Source organism: Diospyros lotus, chromosome 11 (assembly GCF_014633365.1).
Source record: "Diospyros lotus cultivar Yz01 chromosome 11, ASM1463336v1, whole genome shotgun sequence".
NCBI lineage: Eukaryota > Viridiplantae > Streptophyta > Magnoliopsida > Ericales > Ebenaceae > Diospyros > Diospyros lotus.
The window spans coordinates 18205725-18230665 of record NC_068348.1 but is presented as its reverse complement, the minus strand read 5'-3'; the positions used below and the strand labels follow the sequence as shown (position 1 = coordinate 18230665).

Sequence of the window (24941 nt, the reverse complement as noted above, 5' to 3'; positions counted from 1 at the left end):
CGATAGCTACTACTATTGGATGGCACTGAAGAAGATGTTGAGGAGGAAGAGGAGGAAGGCAGTTAAGGGGAGGAGAAGGAGCAGATCTCCCTGTATGCTCTAAGGGGAGTGACCACCAATAAGATCGTCAAGGTGGAAGGCAAAACAAGGGGAAATAGTTTGATAATCCTCATTGACAGCGGAAGCACCCATAGCTTCCTGGATGAGGGAACAACCAAAAAGCTAAAGTGCAGCCTCACAAGGACCCATCCCTTATCAGTCATCATGGTTAATGGGCAGAAGGTGTTGTGCAAATCAGCGTGTGTGGGTTTTTGTTGGCAGATGCAAGAGGAAGAATTTGAGGCTGACTTACGCCGTCTTAAATTGGGAGGATGTGACATGGTCTTAGGCGTTAATTGGATAAGGGAAGTCAGTCCCACCTATTTTGATTTTAATAAGATGGAAGTTACATTCGATAAAGGGGGAAGGAAAATGACTCTTACAGGAAAAATGAAGACAAGGACCTGTAAGATGATTACAGACAAGAGGTTGCATAAGCTGCTTAAGAACAAATGGACACAAGTGGCACAACTTTTCTCCATACATGCTTGGGAATTGGAAGGAGACAAAAAAAAAGGGGAACCATTCTTACTTAATTCCATGGATGCAGCGCATATTCCTCAGGAGGTAACTCAAATAGACTCTCTTAATTTACTCTTAGATGAGTTTGGGGATTTGTTTGAGGAACCTAAGGCTCTACCACCCCTGAGACTTATAGACCACGCCATCAATTTGAAACCCAATGTTGAGCCAGTCAACCTCCGCTCTTATAGATACCCCCTAAAACAAAAGGCGGAAATTGAACAAATGGTTAAAGAAATGTTACACTCCTCTACCATTCGGCCAAGCACCAGCCCCTATGCCTCACCCTTGCTCCTAGTAAAAAAGAAAAATGGCAATTGGCAATTTTGCATTGATTACTACCAACTCAACTCCCTTACCATCAAGAACAAATTATGTATACCAATTATTGAAGATTTGTTGGATGAATTACATGGAGCCAAGGTTTTTCTAAGCTTGACCTCAAATCTAGATATCACTAGATTCGTATGCACCCTAATGACATCCACAAAACTGCATTTAGAACCCACCAAGGGCATTACAAATTTTTGGTAATGCCTTTTGGATTAACCAATGCACCCACAACCTTTCAAGCCCTTATGAACCAAATATTTGAGCCTTACCTCTGTCAATTCATTTTGGTATTCTTTGATAACATTTTTGTGTACAACCCTATCTTGTCCCAACTCAGAGAGCACTTAAGGACCATTCTACAAGTCCTCAAGCTCAATAAGTTGTACATTAAGAAGTCTAAATGTGCATTTGCACAACTCGAAGTAGAGTATCTTGGCCACATTATTTCTGGTGCAGGTATGAGTACAAACCCCCAAAAAGTAGCAACCATGACTGCTTGGCCAAGACCTGTCAATGTGAAAGCCCCAAGGGGATTATTGGGCCTTACTGGGTACTATAGGCGATTTGTGAAGGACTATGGCCTCATTAGCAAGCCATTGATAGATTTGCTAAAGAAAGATGGATTTCATTGGAATGGTAAAGCTGAAGAAACCTTTGGGAAGTTGAAAACAGCCAGGAGTGAGGTACCCACGCTAGGTCTCCTTAACTTCAGTCAGCCATTTGTATTGGAGACAGATGCAAGTGATTTTAGAGTGGGAGTAGTGTTGATGCAAGGGGACAGACCCCTAGCTTTCATCAGCCAGGCCTTAGCCCCTAAACATTTGGGTCTAAGTACATATGACAAGGAGCTCCTGGTTGTCCTAATAGCAATAGAGAAGTTGAGACATTATCTAGAAGGGGGCCGATTCACCATAAGGACAGATCATGAGAGCCTCAAATTTTTGTTGCAACAAAAACTCCATACCCACCTCCAAAGAAAGGGTATGTCAAAATTAATGGGGCTGGATTATGTCATTTAATACCGAAAAGGCTATGAGAATAAGACTACAGATGCTCTCTCTCGGTGCTTGGAGGATGGGGGAATAGTTGCTATCACTACTTTAACACCTGATTGGTTTTCGAAAGTAACTTCCAGTTACAATCAAGGGGAGTGGACTAAAACGCTGATGGAGTAGCTCACTATTGACCCTGATAGCAAACCAGGCTTCACTCTCAAAAATGGGTTGCTAAGATACAAAGAAAGATTGGTGATTGGGGAGGAAGAAACCCTCAAGAGAAGAGTGTTGAAGACTCTACATGACTCTCCCGTGGGTGGGCATTTGAGGGGGCTAAATACCTATAAGAGGGTTAACAATTGTTCTATTGGCCAAGGCTGAAGAAGAAAGTGAAAGATTATGTGAAGGCATGTGATATTTGCAATAAATGCAAACATGAAAACATTCACCCTCCCGGATTGCTACAACCCCTACCTATACTAGATCAAGCATGGACTAACACAGCATGGACTTTGTGGAAGGGCTGCCAAAGTCAAAGGGTAAGGATTGTGTGTTGGTTATGGTTGACAGATTCACGAAGTACGCTCATATCTTGAGCCTAACTCACCCATTTACTTCACAAGAAGTGGCTAGGGTGTTTCTAGACTAGGTGGGTAAGCTACATGGGCTGCCTTAGGTGATTGTCTCAGACCGAGATAAGATATTCACAAGCTTGTTGTGGAAGGAGCTCATGAAGTCCCTAGGAACCCATCTACATATGCCTTCCTCCTATCACCCGGAGACCGACAGGAAAACAGAGTGAGTAAACCAATGCTTAGAAACCTATCTCAGGTGTGTGTGCTTAATGTACCCGACCGGGTGGCATAAATGGCTTCCTCTAGCACAATAGTGGTACAACACCAGTTATCATTCATCCCTGAAAATGACACCATTCAAAGCACTCTTTCGGAACCAACCACCTATTTTACCACTAGAAAGTGGCCATAACCTAGTAGCCACAGTGGATGACTACTTGGTCCAACGGCTATAGATAATGCAAACTCTAAAGAATGAGTTAGCCAGTGCATAGAACCAGATGAAACAGTTCGCTGATAAGAATAGGAGTGAGAGGATTTTCTCTGTTGGGGACAAGGTGTACTTGAAATTGAGGCAAGCAAAACTAAAAACCATATCGCCCCACAAGGTAAACAAGCTCAGTCCAAAGTTCTATGGTCCCTATGAAGTGATTGAACAGGTGGGAAAGGCTGCCTACAGGTTACAGCTTCCAAAGGGGTCCTCCATTCATCCTGTATTCCATGTGTCCCTCCTTAAACCCTCTCCTAGCACCAATCTGGTGAGTCCCACCCTACCTCCAATAGCCCAATATAGTCAACAGGTGGCAGAACCTACCGTTATTGTTGGGAGAAGAGTTATCTACAAACAAAAGGCACCAATCACACAAGTGTTTGTGCGCTGATCCAACCTCCATCCAGAGAACAATACATGGGAGTACTTGTCGGATTTCCTATAGTAGTTTCCCCAGGTAATCGGGCTACTTTGACCTACTTGAGGACAAGTAGCAATTCAAGCAAGAGGGCAATTGTCATGGTTCCGTAGTTAGGAACATTAAGGTGGGAGTAGAGGAAGGTATTCTTGTAATTAAATCAGGAGGTAGTTAGAGAATGGTATTATTGTAATAAGATCAAAAGGTAGTTAGAGAATAATTCAAATGGTGATTGCAATTCAAATGTGGCACCAAGGCTTGGTATATAAACCAAGTCCCGCAACCAAAATGAGGTATGAATGGAAAAACATTGATTCTGTTTTCCCTCCAAACTTCTCTCTCTCTCTCTCTTAATTCTCTCCCTCCATTCTTCCATTCTCTCATTCGAGCCCTCAATTCCCACTAAATTACGAAAGAATTTCCTTTGTCAAAATTGAGTTCTAACAGTCATATTCCATCACATAGTTGATATTGCAAAACCAACCTGTACAAGTATCTTTTAATCTACAAATCCTTCAAAATCTCACGTAGCACCTTGCCTCAACCTAGGTTGTCGTAATAGGCTTTTGATGGGCAATTCAACAAATTAGTAGAGGAAATGCACATGGCTTGCATTTACATGGTGGACAAGAACACATTGTGAGTACTGAGTAGAGCACATGATTGAAAAGTTCCATTGATGGCACCATGAAATGCCACAAGCAACAATGGTGCATATTGAGTGAGCCAACTCACCAAATTGAGTCTTCATCCTAGAAGTAAATATTATGGAACTTGTCATAAGGAGGGCTAGACTCCCCAAAGGCAAAGCAAAAAAAGACTCCATATAACCAACATAGAAGTGGTTTGACAACTCCAAGAGGTAGTGGCATGAATACCATCCTAAGTATGTTTTTGACGATTTATGGGCGCCAAATGGATTTACATGCTACATGTTGTGAGTCACATGGGGCTTCCTCAAGGGCCACAAGGCCAACAACGAATGGATACCCACATTAATAAAATGGCATATAAAATGGTTAATACATCAAATATATCATGTGCGACATCACATAAAGCAAATCATATTGAAAGTTAAATATATATATATATATATATATGTGTGTGTTCACCACTGAGGATGGAAGGATGGTGAAATGGGAGCAAGTAAAAAGAACACCACTTATAAGAGGTCATGAGTTTGACTCACGCTTGATTATGCTTGCTAACAAACCAAGTCTACACCTAGATTTGGTCTAGTTAAGATCCATTTAACTAGATCTGCTACTAAACATATATTCGATTATTTAGACTCGATTCGAAATTCAGTTACAAATATAATAAATGATCCAAATATGGATCTATCAATTTTGACAATATTAGGGCTCAGGCCCATTTAGAATTAACTCTATATTATTTATATATATCATATAAATATATTGATGGAATATAATTTTTTTTTTTACTAAGTTGAAATATATTTATATAATGTATCACATATTACATAAATAGAAATATATATTACAACTAATCAATTCTAAGTAAATGAATGGCAATTTGAGTATTAGATAGATTTAGAGATGGATCTACATATTGAGACTCATTAGGTAATAGGATTAGATATTAGGTCCTTGAGACAATCAAAACCAAGTCCAGATTTGATAGTTCCAACTTGAATTCACCCCATTTACAAGCCTACACTTGCTCTCTCACACATGGTCAAGGAGGTGAACTCGCTTCGTAATTTTTTTTACCGAAAGACCATGTTAGGGACACTCAACCAATATACATCCTTCAGTTAACTGTAACACCCCTATTTTCTTAAACATGAAAGCACTAAAAACATATACGAGGTGTTAAAGAAATCCTGAGATACGAAAGCTAGGGTCGAACCTGAAGTGTTTAGGATTCCATGAGTTTATTATAAATCACATACCTGGACATGCCTCCAAAACACTTACCAAACATTCCTATGGCACCTTAAGAACAACATTCACACATAGCTTACAATACAACCATAATATAAAAGCCTTGTACATACTTTGATTCAGGTAACTTAGCTGCTATTTACAATACAATATTTAAATTACAACTCTTACAACAATTTTGAAAAATATAAAGTCTAAACGTCTACCACCTCTTTGCCTTTTCTTGAACTTGAACTTGAACTTGGGGTACCTGGCATGTCGGATATACCTAGAATGTTGAATATTTTAGAGGTATGAAACACCCAAATTAGATAATTGCATCTAAGTGAGATGGTTTAGAAAGATGATGCATACGTGTGTATGCAAGTATGCCAAATGTCATGAAATCCTTCTCCTTTGTGGAAGCCCTAGCCAGGGTGTTCCAATCACCCTCGCGCCAACATGTCCACACACCTCGACCCACCGCCCGACCACATAGTCCCCGACCACACACATTAGCCCACAAGCTTGCCACAACCACAAATGTTATGATACATGGAAAATAGAAAGAATATGCTCGGAATAAAGGAACATGAGATGTAAGCCACAAACCACACACAAATGAAGTCAAGAACATCCAAGATGTAACAAAAATGTGCAAGAACCACTCACATTCAAGTTTCACCTAACACAGTAATCCTCATGACTCACCGGGACTGATTTTCTGCCACAACACGAATTTTCGTAAATCAAACACTCAATATTTTTACATATGGACGTGCTCATTGAAGTAAGGAAGAAAACTAAAAATTTGTAGGGAAAAACAAGGCCTCACGCACGCACACACGCAGCCCCTTACTAATGCGTGAGGTGCACGTGCCACCCTTAAACTTTGGGTAGCTTCCATTTTTCGGCCTTTTCTCCTCCATTTTAGCTCTAATTCGACTTCCATTTTTTCCTATAGCTCTCTATCTCTATTCTCTATGAGAATATAAACTTAGATTGAGCTTCCCTCGCAGTTTTGGCAAGTTTGGTGTGCTTTTAGGTGAAGACCCGAAAATTCCAGCAAAACGGTTTTCACCTTTAATTTTGGCAGTCTCCTCTTTTTTTTTTTCCAGAATACTTCTCTCAGAAATTCCCCACCTTCCTCTTTTCGAATGCTTTAAAACCTTTCCCCCAAAGCCATTATTTATAAAACTCCCCGGCGAATCATCTTGTGCCACATGTCTCTCGAGATTTGAACCCTACATTGCTTTCGCCACCTGTTAAGCCACTTGGGCCTTTGGGATATGTGCACGGCCAATAGTTTTTTGCCACGTTGGGGGTTATTTATGAGGTTTCATCATGACTTTTTCAAATGGCCAATAGTTTTATGACACCTAAGCACCCTCATTATGACTTTCCATGTGCAATGAATCAAAAGCTTCCAAATATGCACCCTTATCATGACTTCCCATGTGCAACCAATCAAAAGCTTCCAAATTTGCACCCTTATCATGACTCACCAGTTGTCTCAAATTAGATTGGGATATCATTTGAAATCCAAAGCTAAATTTGAATGAGATTTAAAATCCATATCATTTAGGTCCCTGGACTATCCTTGAATTTCCCAAACATCCCTAGGAAAGATATATATTGCAAATCGTCCCCCAATACTTCTAGTTAATTGCATTTACTCCCAAAGTTTCTCGAAAACTGCACTTCCACCCCAATGTATTTCACAACCTTCGAAATAATTTCAAGTGCATATATTTATAAAATTCTTGGGTATTACATCATTTGAAAAGAAAAAAGGGTGGGAGCTTGAGACTACCGCCAATGAATCAGGTGACCATTAAAAATAAATAACCGCTCCCTAGAATCGGCAAATTATTTGATCAATTGTAGGGTGCTAAATTATTTTCAAAGATTGATTTGAGATTGAGGATATTATAAATTGAGAAATAAAAACGAGAATGTGGCAAAGACTGTTTTAGATCTTGGTATAGACATTACGAATACTTACTGATGCCATTTGAGTTAACTAACGCTCCTGTGACCATTATGGATCTGATGAATAAGGTGTTAAAATTATGCTTGGATTAGTTTATGATTGTGTTTATTATGATTTATTCGAAAGGCAGGAAGAACATGAGCAATAGTTAAGGATTGTTTTGGGGATACAATGGGGAGCATCAATTATATGCCAATTTTTCAAAAAGTAAATTTTAGCTAACCTAGGTAACTTTCCTAGGCCACGTCATATCAAGGTGAGGAACAGTTTAAAGAAAACACAAGGCACAAGTGTAATTGGTTAGAATCCTAGGGTATTGACGTAATAAATCCTTTCTCTAGGGGGCATATGTTGAATTTTTTATTTTTTTTATAACATGCTTGTTAAAATATTATTAGAAGTTAAGACTTATTTTATACATTTTTCTTTAACTAGGACATATATATATTTTTTATTTTTTTTTATTAATTTGCGCCTAGTTCCACCAAGCTCGCGCCTCACCTTGCGCCTTGCGCCTCAGGCTCCAAGGCCCTTGTGCGCCTTAGTGCGCCTTGCGCCTTTAATAACACTGTCAGGGACCAAGTGGCAAGAGGTCTAAGTGTAGTTACCCGAAAAGCTTGGATCAATATGTAATTCTTGAAACCACAAAACTAGACCAATAGAGTAACGAACTGGAAGAATGAATAGTTAGTTAAAGATAAGTCACATAATCCAAGGTGCAAGTTGGCATGCAAATTGGTGGGACACTTGGCATCAAGCTATTGGCCATTTGAAAGGTAATGATTAGGCACACAAACCAAGGCGTGAGTTGGCATAATATTGGGAAGCTTTTGATTGGTTACACATGGGAAGTCATGATAAGGGTGCATATTTGGAAGCTTTTGATTCATTGCACATGTGAAGTCATAATAAGGGTGCTTAAGTGTTATAAAACTATTGGCTATTTAAAAAGTCATGATGAAACCTCATAAATAGCCCCTAACGTGGCAAAAAACTATTGGTTGTGCACGCATCCCAAAGGCCCAAGTGGCTTAACAAGTGCCGAAAGCAATGATAGGCTCAAATCTCGAGGCAACACATGGCACAAGATGATTTGCTAGGGAGTTATATAAATAAAGGCTTTGGAGGAAAGGTTTTAAAGCATTTGAAAATGAGGGAAGCGAGGATACTTTGAGAGAGAATTTCTGAGAGAAGTATTCTGGAAAAAAAAAGAGGAGACTACCAAAATCAAAGGTGAAAACCGCTTTGCCAGAATTTTCAGGTCTTCATTGAAAAGCGCGCCAAACCTACCGAAACTGCAAGGTAAGCTCAATCTAAGTTTATATTCTCGTAGAGAATAGAGAGAGGGAGCTATAGAAAAAAATAGAAGTCGAATCGGATCTAAAACGGAGGAGAAAAGGCCGAAAAATGAAAGTTGCCCGAAGTTTTAAGCGTGACACAGCACCTCATGCACCGGCAAGGGGCTGCGCATGGTCGCCCTTCCGGCGGCACGTGAGGCCAGTTTCCTTCCTTACTTCAATTAGCACATCCCTATGTAAAAAATATTAAGTGTTTGATTTATGAAAATTCGTGTTTTTGCAAAAAATCAGTCCCGGTGAGTCGTGAACAATACTATGTCAAGTGAAACTTAAAGAGTGAGTGGTTCTCCCATACTTTTCTTCGTCTTGATCATATGTTATTTCATTTGTGCGTGGATTGTGCTTGCATATCATGTATTACTTTGGCAAAGCATATTGTTTCCATTTGTCCATGCATCATGTCTTATGGAGTTGTGGCAAGCTGATAGTCATCATGTGCAATCTTGTGGGGTCACAAGCCCGATGCGGTGGGGTTATGGAGTTGGACATGATGTGTGTGGGGATGATTGCAACATCCTGACATGACTTCCACAAAGGGGAGATTACATACCTGCATTTATTGTATTTGTATTCATAAAAAATTTCTTTCCTGAACCATCTCACTTAGATGTAATTATCTAACTTGGGTGTTTTATACTCCTGAGATATTCAACGTCCCAGATATATCAAACGTGTCAAGCACTCTAGGTGCAAGGTCCAGCAAAGGCAAGGAAGTGATAGAAATATAGTTTTAAGTTTTGTAAGAATGTTGTATAAACTTGTGTTTCAAATGTTGGATTGCAAATAATGGCTATGATACTTAAAGATGTACAATGTATGTGTGCGTTCTTACAGTTGTATCACTAAAATTCACGTATTTGTAAGACTATTATGGTTTTGTAGAATGTTTTTGGATATTTTGGTATATGACAGGTTTGAATTATATTGAACTAGCGAAAATCCTAACCGTTTAGCTACTCAAGTTCGATCCTTACTTCTGCTAATGAAGGATTTCCAATAACGCCCATGTGTTGTAAATAGCTTGACTTTAGTATCTTAGCATATCTAAGATACAAGGCATTGCAGTTGGTATCAATTGTAACGCCTCACTTTTCAAATATACAATGATGTTAAATACAAGTTAAGATCACACATGGGTGTTATGAAAATCCGTACCAACAGAAGCGAAGGATCGAACCTGATAGCTAACTAAAGCTAGATAATAAAGATTTCCGCTATAAAATCTTTAACACAAGTACAATAGTATCATACGTCCCTTAACAAATAAACCTCCATTTATACAACTGTGAAACATAAATTCCAAAGATCCAACAAATAACTTTTAGTACTATCGCAACTTCCTTATATAGCATCTGTCGCGCATCATTAGGGATTTATACATAATGACTACTTGTATGACACACAATAAAGATAGACCCATATCCGTCTAATATTAATGAAAATAACAAAAAGCCCAAAGGTTACATTATCTTCTCTTTATACAAGATCATAGTACATGAACAACAAAAAATCAAACTAAACTTCGACTACCGCTTTGCCTTTCCTCTTACATGTCTTCAGGGTACTTGGCACATTGAATATCCCAAGGTATGAAACATCTAAATTAAATAATGAAATCTAAGTGAAATGGTTCAAGAAAGAAAATACATGCGTGTGTATGCAAGTATGTCATGAAATCCTTCCCTTCTATGGAAACCATGCCAGGATGTTGTCATGTCCGAACCCCTCTGGCCCCCCTACACAGACACGAGGTATCCCCCTTACATAGGCCACATGATCAGCCCCCTTACATAGGCCCACGTCATAGTTCACACATGACAACCCACCAGCTAGCCACCAACGTCGAGATGCGTGACAAATAGTGATACAATGCAATTTTCAAAGAAACACATGTTATGCAAGCCACATACCAACTGAAACCAAGAATGATTAAGATGAAGCATGTAGGAACCACTCACCTTGAAGATTTACCTTTGGAAGTTACTGTTCACAGCAAGCGGGTATAAATTTCTGCAGAAAATATGAGTTTCGATAAATCAAACACTAAATATTTTTACATGGAGTTGTAGGAAATTAAAAGAGGGGTAAAACTGAAAACTTACAAGTCATTTGGGGCATCCACCCGCCCTCACGTGTCGAGAGAAGGGGCCCCACGTGCAGCCCCTGCCGGTGCGTGTATTGCACGTGCCTGTCTTCTTTGGTGACCACGTTCTGCAACCTTGATTTTTCAGTCATATCTCCCTCGTTTTAGCTCCGATTCAACCCTCGTTTGAACATACAGATCCATCTCTTCCACCTCTACAAGAACATACAAGAAAGCGAACTTACCTAGTGATTTTTCTGACTATTTGGCACGAATTCCAGTGAAGACTAGAAAACTCCAGCGAGGCCCGTTCTCCTCCTTTTTGTAAAATTCTCCCCTCTCTCAAGAACAAGATCCTCCCATTTGATTCCCTCAATTTGGCATAAATTCGCCTCAAAATTACTTGTAATGCTTTGTGAATAACCCTGTGGCCCTATTTGTAGACTTTCTCGGCCAACCACATGTCGCCACGTCGGGGGGGGGGGGGGAGGGGGTCATTATAAGGCTTTAATCTTATCCCCAAACAGCTAATGGTTGCTTGCCACATGTCCCCATATTAGATTTAAATAGGATTTGGAATCTAAAATAATCCAAAACTATATTTGAATAGGTTTTGGAATCCAAAGTGATCCAAAGCTATATTGAAATAAGTTTTGAAATCCGCAATCATGACTTCTAATTGTTAGTTGGCTCAGTTCGCTGCTCTTGGTTAGTTAGTTGGTTCAGTTCGACATATGGAGCAGCGAATTGAACCAACTAACAATTAGAAGTCATGATTGCGGATTTCAAAACTTATTTCAATATAGCTTTGGATCACTTTGGATTCCAAAACCTATTCAAATACAGTGTTGGATCATTTTGGATTCCAAATCCTATTTAAATCAAATTTGGGGACATGTGGCAAGCAATCATTGGTCGTTTGGGGATAACATTGAAGCCTCATAATGACAACCCCCCCCCCCCCCAAGGCGGCGACACGTGGTTGATCGGGAAAGTCTATAAATAGGGCCACGGAGTTATTCACAAAGCATTCTAAGTGATTATGAGGCAAATTTATGCCAAATTGAGAGAATCAAATGGGAGGATCTTGTTCTTGAGAGAGAGGGGAGAATTTTGCAAAAAGAATGAGGAAAAAGGATCGAGAAACGAGGGAGAATGGGCCTTGTCGGAGTTTTTAGGTCTTCACTAAAGTTCGTGCCAAACAATCAAAAAAACCGATAGGTAAGTCCGGTTTCTTGTTATATTCCTATAGAGGGGGAAGAGAAGGACACATGGGTTCGAACAGGGGTCGAATCAAAACTAAAACGAGAGAGATATGGCAGAAAAATCGAGATTCCAGAACGTGGTCGCCAGAGAAGACCGACACGTGCAATACACGCGCTGGCAGGGGCTGCTTGTGGTAGCATGTGAGGCCCCTTCTCTCAGTGCATAAGGGAGTGTGGATGCTCCAAATGACCTGCAATTTTTCAGTTTTACCCCTCTTTTAATTCCCTACAACCCCATATAAAAATATTTGGTATTTGGTTTACCAAAACTCGTGTTTTCTACAGAAATCTAGACCCGCTTGCTGTGAACAGTAGCTTCCAAAGGTAAACCTTCAAGGTGAGTGGTTCCTACATGCTTCTTGCTTCATCTTAATCATCCTTGGTTTCATTTGTGTGTGATATGTGGCTTGTCTAACATGTGTTTCTTTGAAAATAGCATTGCATCACTATTCGTCATGCATCTCGGCGTTGGTAGCTAGCTAGTGGGTTGTCATGTGTGAGCTATCACGTGGGCCTGTGTAAGGGGGCTGATCACGTGGCCTGTGTAAGGGGGCCGAGGGGTTCGAACATGACAACATCCTGGCACGGTTTCCATAGAAGGGAAGGATTTCATGACATTTGACATACTTGCATACACACGCATGTATTTTCTTTCCTGAACCATTTCACTTAGATGGCATTATCTAACTTAGGTATTTCATACTCGTGAGATATTCAACGTCCCAAGTATATCAAATGTGCCAGATACCCCGAATACAAGTAAGAGGAAAGACAAAGCGGTAGCCGAAGTTTAGTTTGATTTTCTGCTGTTCATGTACTACGATCTTGTATAAAGAGAAGCCAATGTAACCTTTGAGCTTTTCTATTATTTTCATTAATATTAGACGATATGGGTCTATCTTTAATGTGTGTCATACAAGTAGTCATTATGTATAAATCCCTAATGATGTGCGACAGATGCTATACAAGGAAGCTGCAATGATACTAGAAGTTATTTGTCCGATCTTTGGAATTTATATTTCACAGTTACATAAACAAATGTTTATTTGTTAAAGGACGTATGGTACTATTGTCCTTGTGTTAAAGATTTTATAGTGGAAATCTTTATTATCTAGCTTTAGCTATCAAGTTCGATCCTTCGCTTCCATTAGTAAGGATTTCATAATGCCCGTGTGTGATATTGGCTTGTATTTAGCATCATGATATATTTGAAAAGTGGGGCGTTACAGTTGGGTCAAATGCACAAGTATGGTTCATTAGGTCCCAGTTAGGTAGGAATGAAGTTACTCAAGTCGCATCCTAATGAATGGTTACACTAGTCATTTCCTGTTTATGCCTTTCTGTGAGCAAAAGGTATATGTATATATATATATATATGCATTGGATTAATAAATGTGCAACTATAGGTAATCCAAAAAATTATGGTTGAATTTTTTTTTTTTTTTTTTGTATAGATTTGCAAATCAAACTAGATCGTGGAAAAAATGATATTAAACAATGTGGATTGCTATTTCAAATAACAATGTTTTTAACTTCTTCGGTCCACATTATGGAAACTTCAACCAAGTCTAAGCATAACCAGATTAAATAAGTAGAGTAGTTCATTTCTCAAAAAGGTAAGATACTCCAAACACACCAATAACGCTTTTGAACAAGCATATCTGGTCAATAGGCTTGCTATTGCCCAACAAAAAAAGGAACTTTGCTTTGTAATTGTCATATAGATGTAGAATAAACACCAGAAAAGATGCAGGACTTGCAACCTGACACTGGTTCTTCTTCAGAAATAATGCCATCAATTTTTAGTTTTGGCAAGTAAATTGTAGTAGCAGCTCCAAGAATGGAGTAATCCAAGTACAAAGCAAAAAAAACAAATCACATCAACCAAAAAAATCATGCAACATATACTTACCGGGCTTAGCAATAACCTTTTCTTGTGGCTTCAACATAATCTGGAGATAAGACCAGCAAAACCAAAATACATGAAAATAAGCACTAGGCAAAAAACAATAACAAAAGTTCTTCTTTTACTTCTGAAGAAGGAGAGCATGCTTAACAAATCCAATTAATACCTGAACAATCTGAGCTTCACCACCCAAAATCTGAAAAGGTGTCACAGCTTCTTGTGGACTCTAAAATACATTTATCCTCGTGAGTTAACCCAGGATAAAGATCAGGAATGAGAACCAAAAAAAAAAGGCCCTCATTTTCTCCTATATACTCCATAGGGTGAAAAAGAGAAAAGAAAGAAATACAGGGAAATCTCAAAACTAAGAGCAACAGCTACTGGGCTATCCATATACAATGAGATAATCTGATTCTGGACTATTTTGTTTCTTTTAATTATTTTACAAACAAAAAGTTGGATATTACAGAAAGAGAACCACCCAAAAAATGGAGATTTTTTCCAGGCTATTATGTGTGATACTCCAAAAAACATAATATCAGAATACATAACATAGCTTAGGCCATCAATTTGCAAATAAGTTGAATTACCAAAATTTCCCAGCTCCAGAAAAATGTAAAAAGAATGTCAATAAAAACTGTACATGTATTTTTCCCAGAACATGACTTCAATAATTTTTCTTTTCAAGAAAAGAATGAGACAAGAATAAATTATTCACAAGAATAGATCCATTTTAAAAAGGAAATTATTTTCTTTAGGGAAAAGAGAAGATATTCTTAATAATAAACCAGAAAAAGAAACTTTATGAGGTCTACTATCTATACACCATCACACGTGTAGCATCATTGTATGGGTTCCGCAGTAGAATCTAACTCTTCAAGCTTGCAAACACCAATGCGCATTATGCAGCATCTCCTTTGTGCAAGAAAAACCATGATTCATGTCTACATCAAATTCATCCCTCCTAGACTCCTAACTTCAACACCAACGTGGTCAAACACAAGCAGAGCACCTCACTTGCTTAGGCACTCGGGTGCCTCAAAGCGCCTTGTCTATCTCTAGGTGAAGCAGCTTCAATCAGGTGATGCCTATGAGTGCTTCTTGTAGATAGAACTAGTTCTATTTGTCCTGTACAAAGGAATATTAGCTGCAATTCTATTAAGCGTAGTTATATTTTAGTTAAGTTTGCTAGTTAGGACTTGTACCAAGGTTAGTTATATCCCTAACAGAATTAGTTGTGTTCACAGTCTATAAATGCTTAACTGATTTTCTGTTTCTAATGTCAATAATCATTTTCAGCAAAACTCAATTTTAGTTCTCTTTTCAGTTTCTTTCTTTTTCTTCATAGAAGCTCTCACTTCATATACCAGAGCAAACAACATACGTCAATGGCAAGAAATCAAGAATAATCACATTCTTCTTCACAAAGTCAATCCTGCTCCTTTTCTTTTGCCTTGCAATATGATTTCTCCCTCATAGTGAGATTTCAATTACAGTCCTATCAAACTAGATAGTAATAACTATCTATTTTGGAAAGCTCAGATCTTGGCAACAATTAGGGCTTTCGATTTGATCTTCTTCATCAACAAATCAAAAAAATCTCCACTCAAATATCTACCAAATCCAGATTCTGATGATCCTAATGCACAGAAAGAAAATGAAGAATATCTAGCCTAGCTCAAATCAGATCAGTTACTCCTAGGGTGGCTTTTCTCTACAATTGACAAAGAAGTTCTAGGTCAGGTGATTCATTGTGAATCCTCAACAGAGTTATGGTATGTTCTTGAGAACTACTATTCTCGGCAAACTATTGCCAAATCTTTTCAATTAAAACAACAATTAAGATCTATCAAGAAAAATTCTCTATCGGTGAATGACTATATCCTGAAGATAAAAACAATAGGAGGACATGCTCTAGCTGCAATTGGTGAACCAATCAGTGATAAGGATCTTTTATTGCTATTTAGAGTGGACTGGACAATGATTGTGAAACTATTGTTAGTCTAATTACCTATCAAATGGATGATATTAACTTAGAATTTTTCTTCATCTCCAGCCCTAAATTTGGAAGGCATAACTCCGATGAATGCAAATGTTGCATCTCACTAATCAAAGAATGGCAGTGGTTCTATTACCAGGAGAGGAGGTTTTTCTAACAGAAAAGGTAGAGGTCGACATAGATCTAACACTAGAAAAACATATTGTCAATTGTGTGGGAGACCAGATCATTTTGCTAACAAATGTTACCATAGGTTTGATAGAAATTTTCAACGTTTTCCCAGTCAAAATTCTGGCAGAGGAGGATTATCTCAATCTTCAAGAGCTTATCTTGTAGCTCCTAGAGATCCTAGTGAAGTATTTTTGAGTGAGACTTGTTCTATTCAAGGTTCTCATGATAGCAATTCTTTGGATAATCAATTTACTTCTTCAACAATTTGCAATGATCCTTCTTGGTTTGTTGACTCTGGAGCAACAAACCACATTACCTCCAATCTTCATAACCTCACTCTTCACTCTCCTTATCAAGGCCTTGAGAAAGTTGCAGTTGGCCATGGTAAGAAACTATCCATTTCTTGGTCGTAGTCAACATTATACTCAAACCAAACCTGTTTTTATTCTTTCTTTATCTAATGTGCTTCATGTTCCTCACATGACAGAAAACCTTATAACTGTTTCTCAGCTTACAAAAGACAATAATTTGATAGCTGAATTTTATTCTGATTCTTGTGTGATTTAAGGACAAGGACAAAGGAATTGTACTACTTTGATGGCTACTTAAAGATAGACTTTATCAATTGGCAACCACATCCAGTTCTGCTTTTGCTTCAGCTTATTTGTCTCGTTTGTCTGAGCACTGTAAATCTACCAAGTCTAAAATGTCAGCTTCGCATTCCCCATCTTGTCATGCCCCATCTCAGAATAAAAACACAGTAACAAATAAAACTGTGTGAGATTAGTGGCATGCCAAATTGGGACATCATTATTTTTCTGTACTGAAAATGGTCTTGAATAAAATTCATATTCCTTGTTCTAATTCTTCTCTTCTTTTTGTGAATCATGCAAACTTGGCAAACTACATCAGCTTCCTTTTACTACTTGGGAAATTACAGCCAAGAAACCTTTAGAATTATTTCTTTCTATCTCTGGGGTCCAACTCCTAATGCATCTACTGAAGGCTATAGATACTATATCATCTTTGTAGATGCTTATACCAGGTATGCATGGTTATATCCATTGAAACTAAAGTCTGATGCTCTTTCTACTTTCATTGCCTTTCCCAAATTTACTGAATTACAATATCACTCTAAAATAAAGGCCCTATAATCTGATAAGGGAGGAGAATTTCAAGCCTTCTTGCCATATCTTAAATGACATGGCATTCAACCTCATTTGACTTGTCCTCATACTCATCAACAAAATGGGCTTGTTGAGAGGAAGCATAGGCAAATTGCTGAAATGGGTCTTACACTGCTAGCTCAAGCTCGTATGCCTTCAAAATTCTGGGTAGAAGCTTTTCAAACAGCTGTTTATACAATTAACCTTTTTACCAGCTTCTCCTATCAAATTTGCCTCTCCTTTTGAACTTCTTTATCACAAACAACCCAATTATCTATCCCTTCAAAGGGTGTGCTTGTTTTCCTTACCTTAGACCCTACAACACACACAACTTTGCTTTTTTCATTCCACCAAATGTGTTTTCATTGGATATAGTCATGTGCAAGCTGTGTATAGATGTTTACATCCCACAAGTCAAGTCTCCATTTCTAGACACGTTCAGTTTAATCCTTTCGATTTTCCTTTTCCTACCCTATTTCCATCTTCTTCACAGTGTGTTTCTTCTTCTTACAGTCCTCCTAGTTCATTTCTTCATTCCTTTTTGTCACACCCTCGAGTTGAGGGTTGGGCAATCTAGGAATTCAGGTGAAATTTCAAGAAAGAGAATAGAAGTTGAGGAAGAAACAGATAGAATGAGAGAGGAAGAACAAGAGAGAAAATTAGAGAGAGGGATTGAGAGGGAAGAGAGTGAGAGAGTTCTGTTATTCCGAATACTATTAATACCTTTACTCCTCTGCAACAGCCTTCTTAAAGGCTACTCCTTTTAGTTAGATAGCTAACTATCAATTGAAGGAGTTGTAATTGTTCTAACTATTCTACCACCTATCTCCAACTGCCTACAACCACTTAACCTCTTGTTGTTATAGTGGGTTACAAGAATTCACCCCCAATGTCTAATCTACCCTTGGGTCATAGCAATTCCCCTCCCGATGAGAAAATTCTTGGAGACAAGAATTTAGAGCAACTATGCCTCTTTGGTCACCCAATTCCCACCGATTCTTCTTCTTCATTTTCATCCTCTATTCCTTCCATATTAAGTAACTGTTTTTGGCATCGGTGGCCAGATTGAATTTATCTCCACACTTATAACATAATCCTAACTTTCGTCTTTGCTTCATAGTAGATGATTTGGCTACATTAGGGTTGGGATAGACCTTAGAATTCGCATTCACTTGATTCCCCTCCACTGGTGGATAGAACGAATGCTGAATTTCCGTTGCAATTGTGTACTTACTGAAAATTGCTTCCAATGTAAGCTCCTACAGCTTTGCCTTCTCAGCCTCATGTTTCACTATAGTAGGCATCATCATCTTAACCATAGATCTCAACTCATCTTTTAACCCACTAATGAAACTTGATACAAAGTATAGTTCAGTTAGGTTGGGCTGTGAAGTCCACAATAGAGACCTTAGTTCTTCAAATTTCATTTGATATTCCATCACCGAACCTTCTTGTCTTAATTTGTTGAATTCCTCAACTACATTCGCCATATTCTATTCACCAAATCGATCACACAATTCCTCAGCAAACTCTATCCAACTAGCCTCATTTCCCTTGGATTGGGTCCACCCTTGGTACCCTAAGTCAGCCATATTGTTAAGATGGGTTGTGGCCAAGGTAATCCTCTGCCCTTCAACGACTCGATAGAATTGAAAGAATTTTTCACAACAGTGAATCCACCACCTTGGTTTTAGTCCCTCGAACACAGGAATCTCTAATCGTGGAATTGGTGTGTGGATAGGAATGTGGGAGGAAGATCCCCATAATGTAGGTTGATCCTCTGTTTCCAGCCCTTCATCGGGCCTAGGAAGGATGCCCTCACGAGGCAAAATCAGGTCGGAATTTTTCCTTGGAGGGCAGTCGGAATTGGGGAAACAATGCCAACATGTTGAACATGCTGTTAATTTTTTGGCCATACTACACAACCTCCTTGTTCTTTTCCAATTCTTGCACACTATCCCTGATGACCGAAATGTCTTCCCTGCTTTGGCACATGGCCTCTTGGGTCTGCACCATGCCAACTTCTAGCGACTCCATCCTCACTTCCAGTTGTCTCATCTTGGTGCCCTGTCATGACCCTAGGATTTAGCTAGGGTCTTAGAAGGAATTGGAAGGAATTTGGGGAAGAACAGAGAAGAAATGAAGGAGGAGATTGAACAAAATTAGAGAGAAAGTTAAGAGAAATGAGAGGGAGAATGGAGAGAAATTTAGAGAGGAAAATAGAGATTCAGTATCAATTTCAGCATATCCTATCCCATCTGTTTACATAGCCTTATATTGGCATATTTGCTCCTAACTAACTGCATAATAGCACCCATGTGCTTCTAACCAATTGCTAAAATATCTAAAATATCTTCTAACAACTATTATCAACCTATTACTATATTGCCCTTCTATAGATTCTTGGATCATGACAATTCCCCCCTCTTAAGAGAGTTCTTGTCCCCAAGAACTTGCAACAAGTAGCCATAGCTCTTCATCCAATTCCAACCTTCTCTATTTGGTTCATCCTTCTTTCCTTCTTCCTCATTCTAAGTCTCTTCTTCTTTATTTTTAGGTTCTCAATTGAAACAAGAATGATAATCATTGCAGACAAGGCTGCATCTTCCTCCAAAGAGTAACACTATTTCCCTTGGGTTTGTAATAGCTACCAAATTAAGGTTGCTAGTAACCATAGTCTGGGGATCCAATATAATGCCAAAACCTGTCAATGTATCCACATCAAATGCCTTCAATGAATTTAGCCACTCCTTGTCACAGGTAGCAGCTGAAATCTGCAACCCTACATCGTTCAAATGTCGATCATTCCAAAACTCACGCAACCGACCAGCTACCACATATGTTTCCCCCTTTTCATCATCTTCGTTGTGTGTTGTTTTGAATACAGAGGGTTGACTAACTAGTTCTCCAGCCATCTGTTCGTCCTTCAATGTAATAGACAAGCATTCAGATTTGCCAACTGGAGGAAGAACCAATACAGCAGTGGGAGTTTTGTTCTCTTTGACAAAACCCTTGACTTCTTCAACTGCCTCCTTTAGCTTTTCCCCAGCTAAAACCGGCTTCAAGAATTCCTCACCACTTTGAATCTATTGTTGGTGGATAGAGCTACTATCAAGGTCATAATTCGCAAGAAACTTGCCTTGGCTGGAAGAGAAATCTGCAATCTGGCTTAACCCTTCATTTCTTTCCTGCCAGCCCTCATTCGGCACATTCAAGTGTATTAACTCTTGCCTCGGCTACTCCCTTTTAAGAAACTCCTCCTTGTTAAAACTTCCGTAATAGTCATCAAAGTATTCGGCAGGAAAACTGTAATGATACTCCTTAGATAGTATCATTGCAAACTCTTGCAACTTCTCGCGTATCATAAGACCAAATTCCTTGCTCGCATCATGTATCTCATTGCTTGTCCCTTTGTCCCTGTTGTTGCCAACTGAAAATGCAGCCTCCTTTGGCTGCCATTGAGGCTCCATTCCAGTTGAAAAGGAAACTTTCTCCTGCTGCAATTGAGACTCCATTGGACTCCTTCGTGCACCACTTCCCAAGGCTTCACGAGCAGGACATTCCATTGAAAATGCAGCACCCTTCGGCTAATCTCTTGCATGAAAATTAACCACTGAAAATGCAGCATCATTCGGCTACAATTGAGACCCCATTTGTGTCACGTGTGCCCTGCTTCCCATGGTCGACATCTCATGGACATGACACTTGGAAGACCAAGGGATAGGGATTGTATACATACCGCTCTTCACTGATTGCCCCAGCCTTCAACTCGGATCTGTCGGAATTGCCGGAGCTCACTGGAATCTGCTTTGCACTTCCAAGTTCGGCCTCAACTATCAGCCCAAGCTCAATCTCTGTGTGTCGGAATCGAATTTCTGCTTCATCCTCAATTGCGCATGCTGATCGACTCTAATGCAGTCGACACAATTTGCCGGATTCAAGCCGAAATCTGTCTGACCCTCCTTCGCATGCCAATTCCGTGCAAGACTTATTAAAATTCACTGTCGTTCGTCAACATCTTGCCTCGCCCATTTCGAATCTGTTGCTGGATCACCTTCGTAAATCACTATTGGAGATTAATCTCCCAACATCAACCACCTTCCAAGTCACTAGAGTCGCCGAACCTGCTCTGCCTAACCACCGACCGCAATTGACAACGGTCACGTCTCCTACTTCCTCGTCCGACTCACTCGTGAACCTCTTGGTCGTCCGCGTCACTGCCTTCGACGGACTCCCACACCAATCGCGAATGCTCCTCAGTTCGTGTCCCAACTAGCCGTTGCTTCTTTCCAGTACTCAAATCCTTCCCAACCCAATTGGTTGGTGTTTCCAATCGGGTTGATGTTCAATGGGTTCACCCGGAGGTCTGGGTAAGGCCGATCGCTACATTGCTACTCCAATCGCTACACCCACTGTACCGCGACACTCTCGATTCCAACCCACTGTATTGCGTCACTCTCAAGTTCAAATAACGACACCCACATAACTGCTAATACTTGGAATCCCACTCCAATCATGACCTTCTGGGCCGAGGACCACTACCAAATAGCTCCTTGCATTTGCCTGGGTTGCCGAGAATCGTGGCCGTACCTCACCTCCTCTATCACGGTCGAATATGAAAATTCACTAACCTAATTGTCCTTCAAAGTCGTCTTCAGCAACCGAACTCGCCTTCAACTCTGATTCTAGGAGTGGCGAATTGCAAATGCTATTCCTCTTCAAGCCGAACCTGCTGCCACAGTTTCCTTCTCAGGCCGCGGAATCAAATTCCAAGGTTCAGCCAAAAATTGCCTAGAATCGAATCACCCAATCACCGATGTGGCCGAAGAACCCTGGCTCTGCTGTAATCTTCTTGGAGCCATTGTCGGAACTCACCGATATTCACCATCGGAACTCGAATCAAAACCACAGCCAAGGATGGACTGCTCTGATACCATTTGTCATGACCCTAGGATTTAGCTAGGGTCTTAGAAGGAATTGGAAGGAATTTGGGGAAGAACAAAGAAGAAATGAAGGGGGAGATTGAACAAAATTAGAGAGAAAGTTAAGAGAAATGAGAGGGAGAATGGAGAGAAATTTAGAGAGAAAAATAGAGATTCAGTATCAATTTCAGCATATCCCATCCCATCCGTTTACATAGCCTTATATAGGCATATTTACTCCTAACTAACTGCATAATAGCACCCATGTGCTTCTAACCAATTGCTAAAATATCTAAAATATCTTCTAACAACTATTATCAACCTATTACTATATTGTCCTTCTATAGATTCTTGGGTCATGACATGCCCTTTGCCATTTGCCACTATCCAATGATCATGACCTGCACCCTATGGTTGGTCGTTTCGCAATTTTGTGTTGAATCAGAATGTAATCGCTACCAGTTGCAATTGACATCTTTCGTCGGTGGCCTTGTTGGGTTCCCACCAATCTCCCACAGCTAGAATGTCCTAGCCCTAATACCAAATTGTCACACCCTCGAGTTGAGGGTTAGGCAATCTGGGAATTTGGGTGAAATTTCAAGAAATAGGATAGAATTTGAGGAAGAAACAAATAGAATGAGAAAGAGAGAGAGGAAGAACGAGAAAGAAAATTAGTGTTGACTCGGGAGCACTGGAATGCACTCTATTTAGGATAGGAAACACACACGCACGTGCGGATTGATAGGATGGAAATAGAAACGATAACAAACAATAATAAAGTATTGAAATATACAAGAAACAGAAACCAAACCACACAAGAGAACATCAAATTTATCCTGGTTCGGATCATCCCTTGAGATGACCCTACATCCAGCCTTTAAATCCCCAAGAGCAGTCTCCTTCACTAATTTGAATGAATCAGTACATAAGCCTCTTTCACGAGTACAAACTTGATCACCCGAGATTACAAAGAACTATCATGAACATGCCTTCCCTCTCATACAATCTTGCACTAGCTAATCATGCCTTAAGTAACTACCCCCTAACCTCTTATTTATAGACATAAAGGGTGGAAGATACAATGGAATTAAACAGGTAAGTTATTACCGGTTTTACCTCCAATATATTTAGTTACCATTAGAAGACCTAACCAACGAACTGACTGTCACTGTGACACTTGACTTGCCTCCACTAACTTCTAAGGACTTACTCGATGCAAACTTAGACAACAATTAGAGAGAGGGATTGAGAGGGAAGAGGGCAAGAGAGTTCTATTATTCCGAAAATTGCTTTAACTCTTCTGCAACAGCCTTCTTAAAGGCTACTCCTTTTAGTTAGATAGCTAACTGTCAGCTGAAGGAGCTATAATTGTTCTAACTTCTAACTATTCTACCACCTAACTCCAACCGCCTACAACCACTTAACCTCTTGTTGTTACAGTGGGTTACAAGAATTCACCCCCAATGTCTAATCTACCCTTGGGTCGTAACACATATGACTTCTACTTAGGTATGCCTCTCTTCTTAGCTAACCAGGTAATAAATAAACACACACACTACTACTTTACCTTATGAATTCAAAAAATCGTACAGGTTTGTTGCAAGGCCAAGGTAATTTACATAAAAATAACTATGGCAATCACAAGTAATGCAAATCCATAATGATGGAGGACTACCAAATCACAATTCGAACAACTAAAAAGGCACATCACTAAAAGGTGATTAATGGAGCAACCCCTGCAGGGATCCATTTCACACTGTAATTATTTCCTATCAACTAAACAAGGGAGAAACATGCCATCTCATCCTAGCGAATTCCATCACCTCTCAACACCAAAAAACCTCAAAGCACGCACACAACACATATCATATCAAATAGCTAATGTCCTTCAGAAACCTAATGTCCCAGCCATCGGATACCATTACAATGTATATCCGCGGAATTAAGCAACTAAAGCCTCCGTTCTCTCCCGTTCCAACCAAAAAACAAAATTAAAAAAATTTGATTTCCCTCTTTCTACACAGTTTTTCTTTTCTTTTCTAAGAAACCAAACATATACCAACGCAAGCAAGTCTACATAATAAATAAACCACCGATGCAATGAGAATGAAAAATCCTAAGCTAGAGGAAAATTTTAAATTCTACCGAGAGAGAGAGAGAGAGAGAGAGAGGAGAGAACCTGATAAACGTAAGGTTGGAAGGGAGTTGAAAAGAAAGGAGCAGCCATGGCGGAACACAGACGGTGATTCGAACAGAAATCAAAGAGCAGTGAGATCAAGACACCGTCACATAGATCGGGATTCTCGGGATCTTCAGATCATAGTTCGCCACTCACAGAACTCGACCTTGAAAACAAAAATAAAACAAATATTCGATTATTCATTCACGAGGGTTTTTGGGTTGTTCTTACATGGAGGCGAGAGCAAGATTCCACGAATGCCCCTGGTGAACAATTCGTTTCCCCTGTATTCTTCGCCCGGCATTGAAATTGGGCAATTTTCCAAATGGCAGTTCTGCCAATTCGATAAACCTATATTGCTTTTCATTACTCGTTAGTTTGTTTCGACGTCTCAGTTTGAGACACGTCAGCTCAGCGTATGACGTGGCGTGCCATTATTGGTTTAGACGTCTGCCCGGACGTGGCTGCCGAGCGGTGCTGTACAGTTTTTCAATTGTGGAAATGACAAAAAGTAACAATTATTTAAATATAAAATTCGTTTTTAATTCTTTTTTAAAAAATATATATTTTTGTATTTTTAA

The 24941-nt window shown here is 39.5% G+C and overlaps 1 protein-coding gene and 1 long non-coding RNA gene across 2 annotated transcripts in view; both read right to left on the bottom strand.

The window, feature by feature from the left end:
• The window catches only part of LOC127812652 (uncharacterized), a 36514-nt gene extending 11841 nt beyond the window's left edge, over positions 1-24673 (bottom strand). Inside the window, exons 1-3 of the mRNA XM_052353140.1 lie at positions 24361-24673; positions 14090-14149; positions 13930-13969 (exon numbers count right to left, since the gene is read on the bottom strand). Of these exons, the coding sequence (XP_052209100.1) occupies positions 13930-13969; positions 14090-14149; positions 24361-24408 (148 nt within the window). The 5' untranslated portion in view covers positions 24409-24673. The remainder of the gene's footprint in view (positions 1-13929; positions 13970-14089; positions 14150-24360) is intronic.
• On the bottom strand, positions 5412-10604 carry LOC127812653 (uncharacterized). Its single transcript, XR_008025974.1, has 2 exons — positions 5694-10604; positions 5412-5607 (listed from the first exon to the last, which is right to left on the bottom strand). It is a non-coding gene; the product is annotated as an uncharacterized LOC127812653 (long non-coding RNA).
• Positions 24674-24941: the final 268 nt, after the last annotated feature.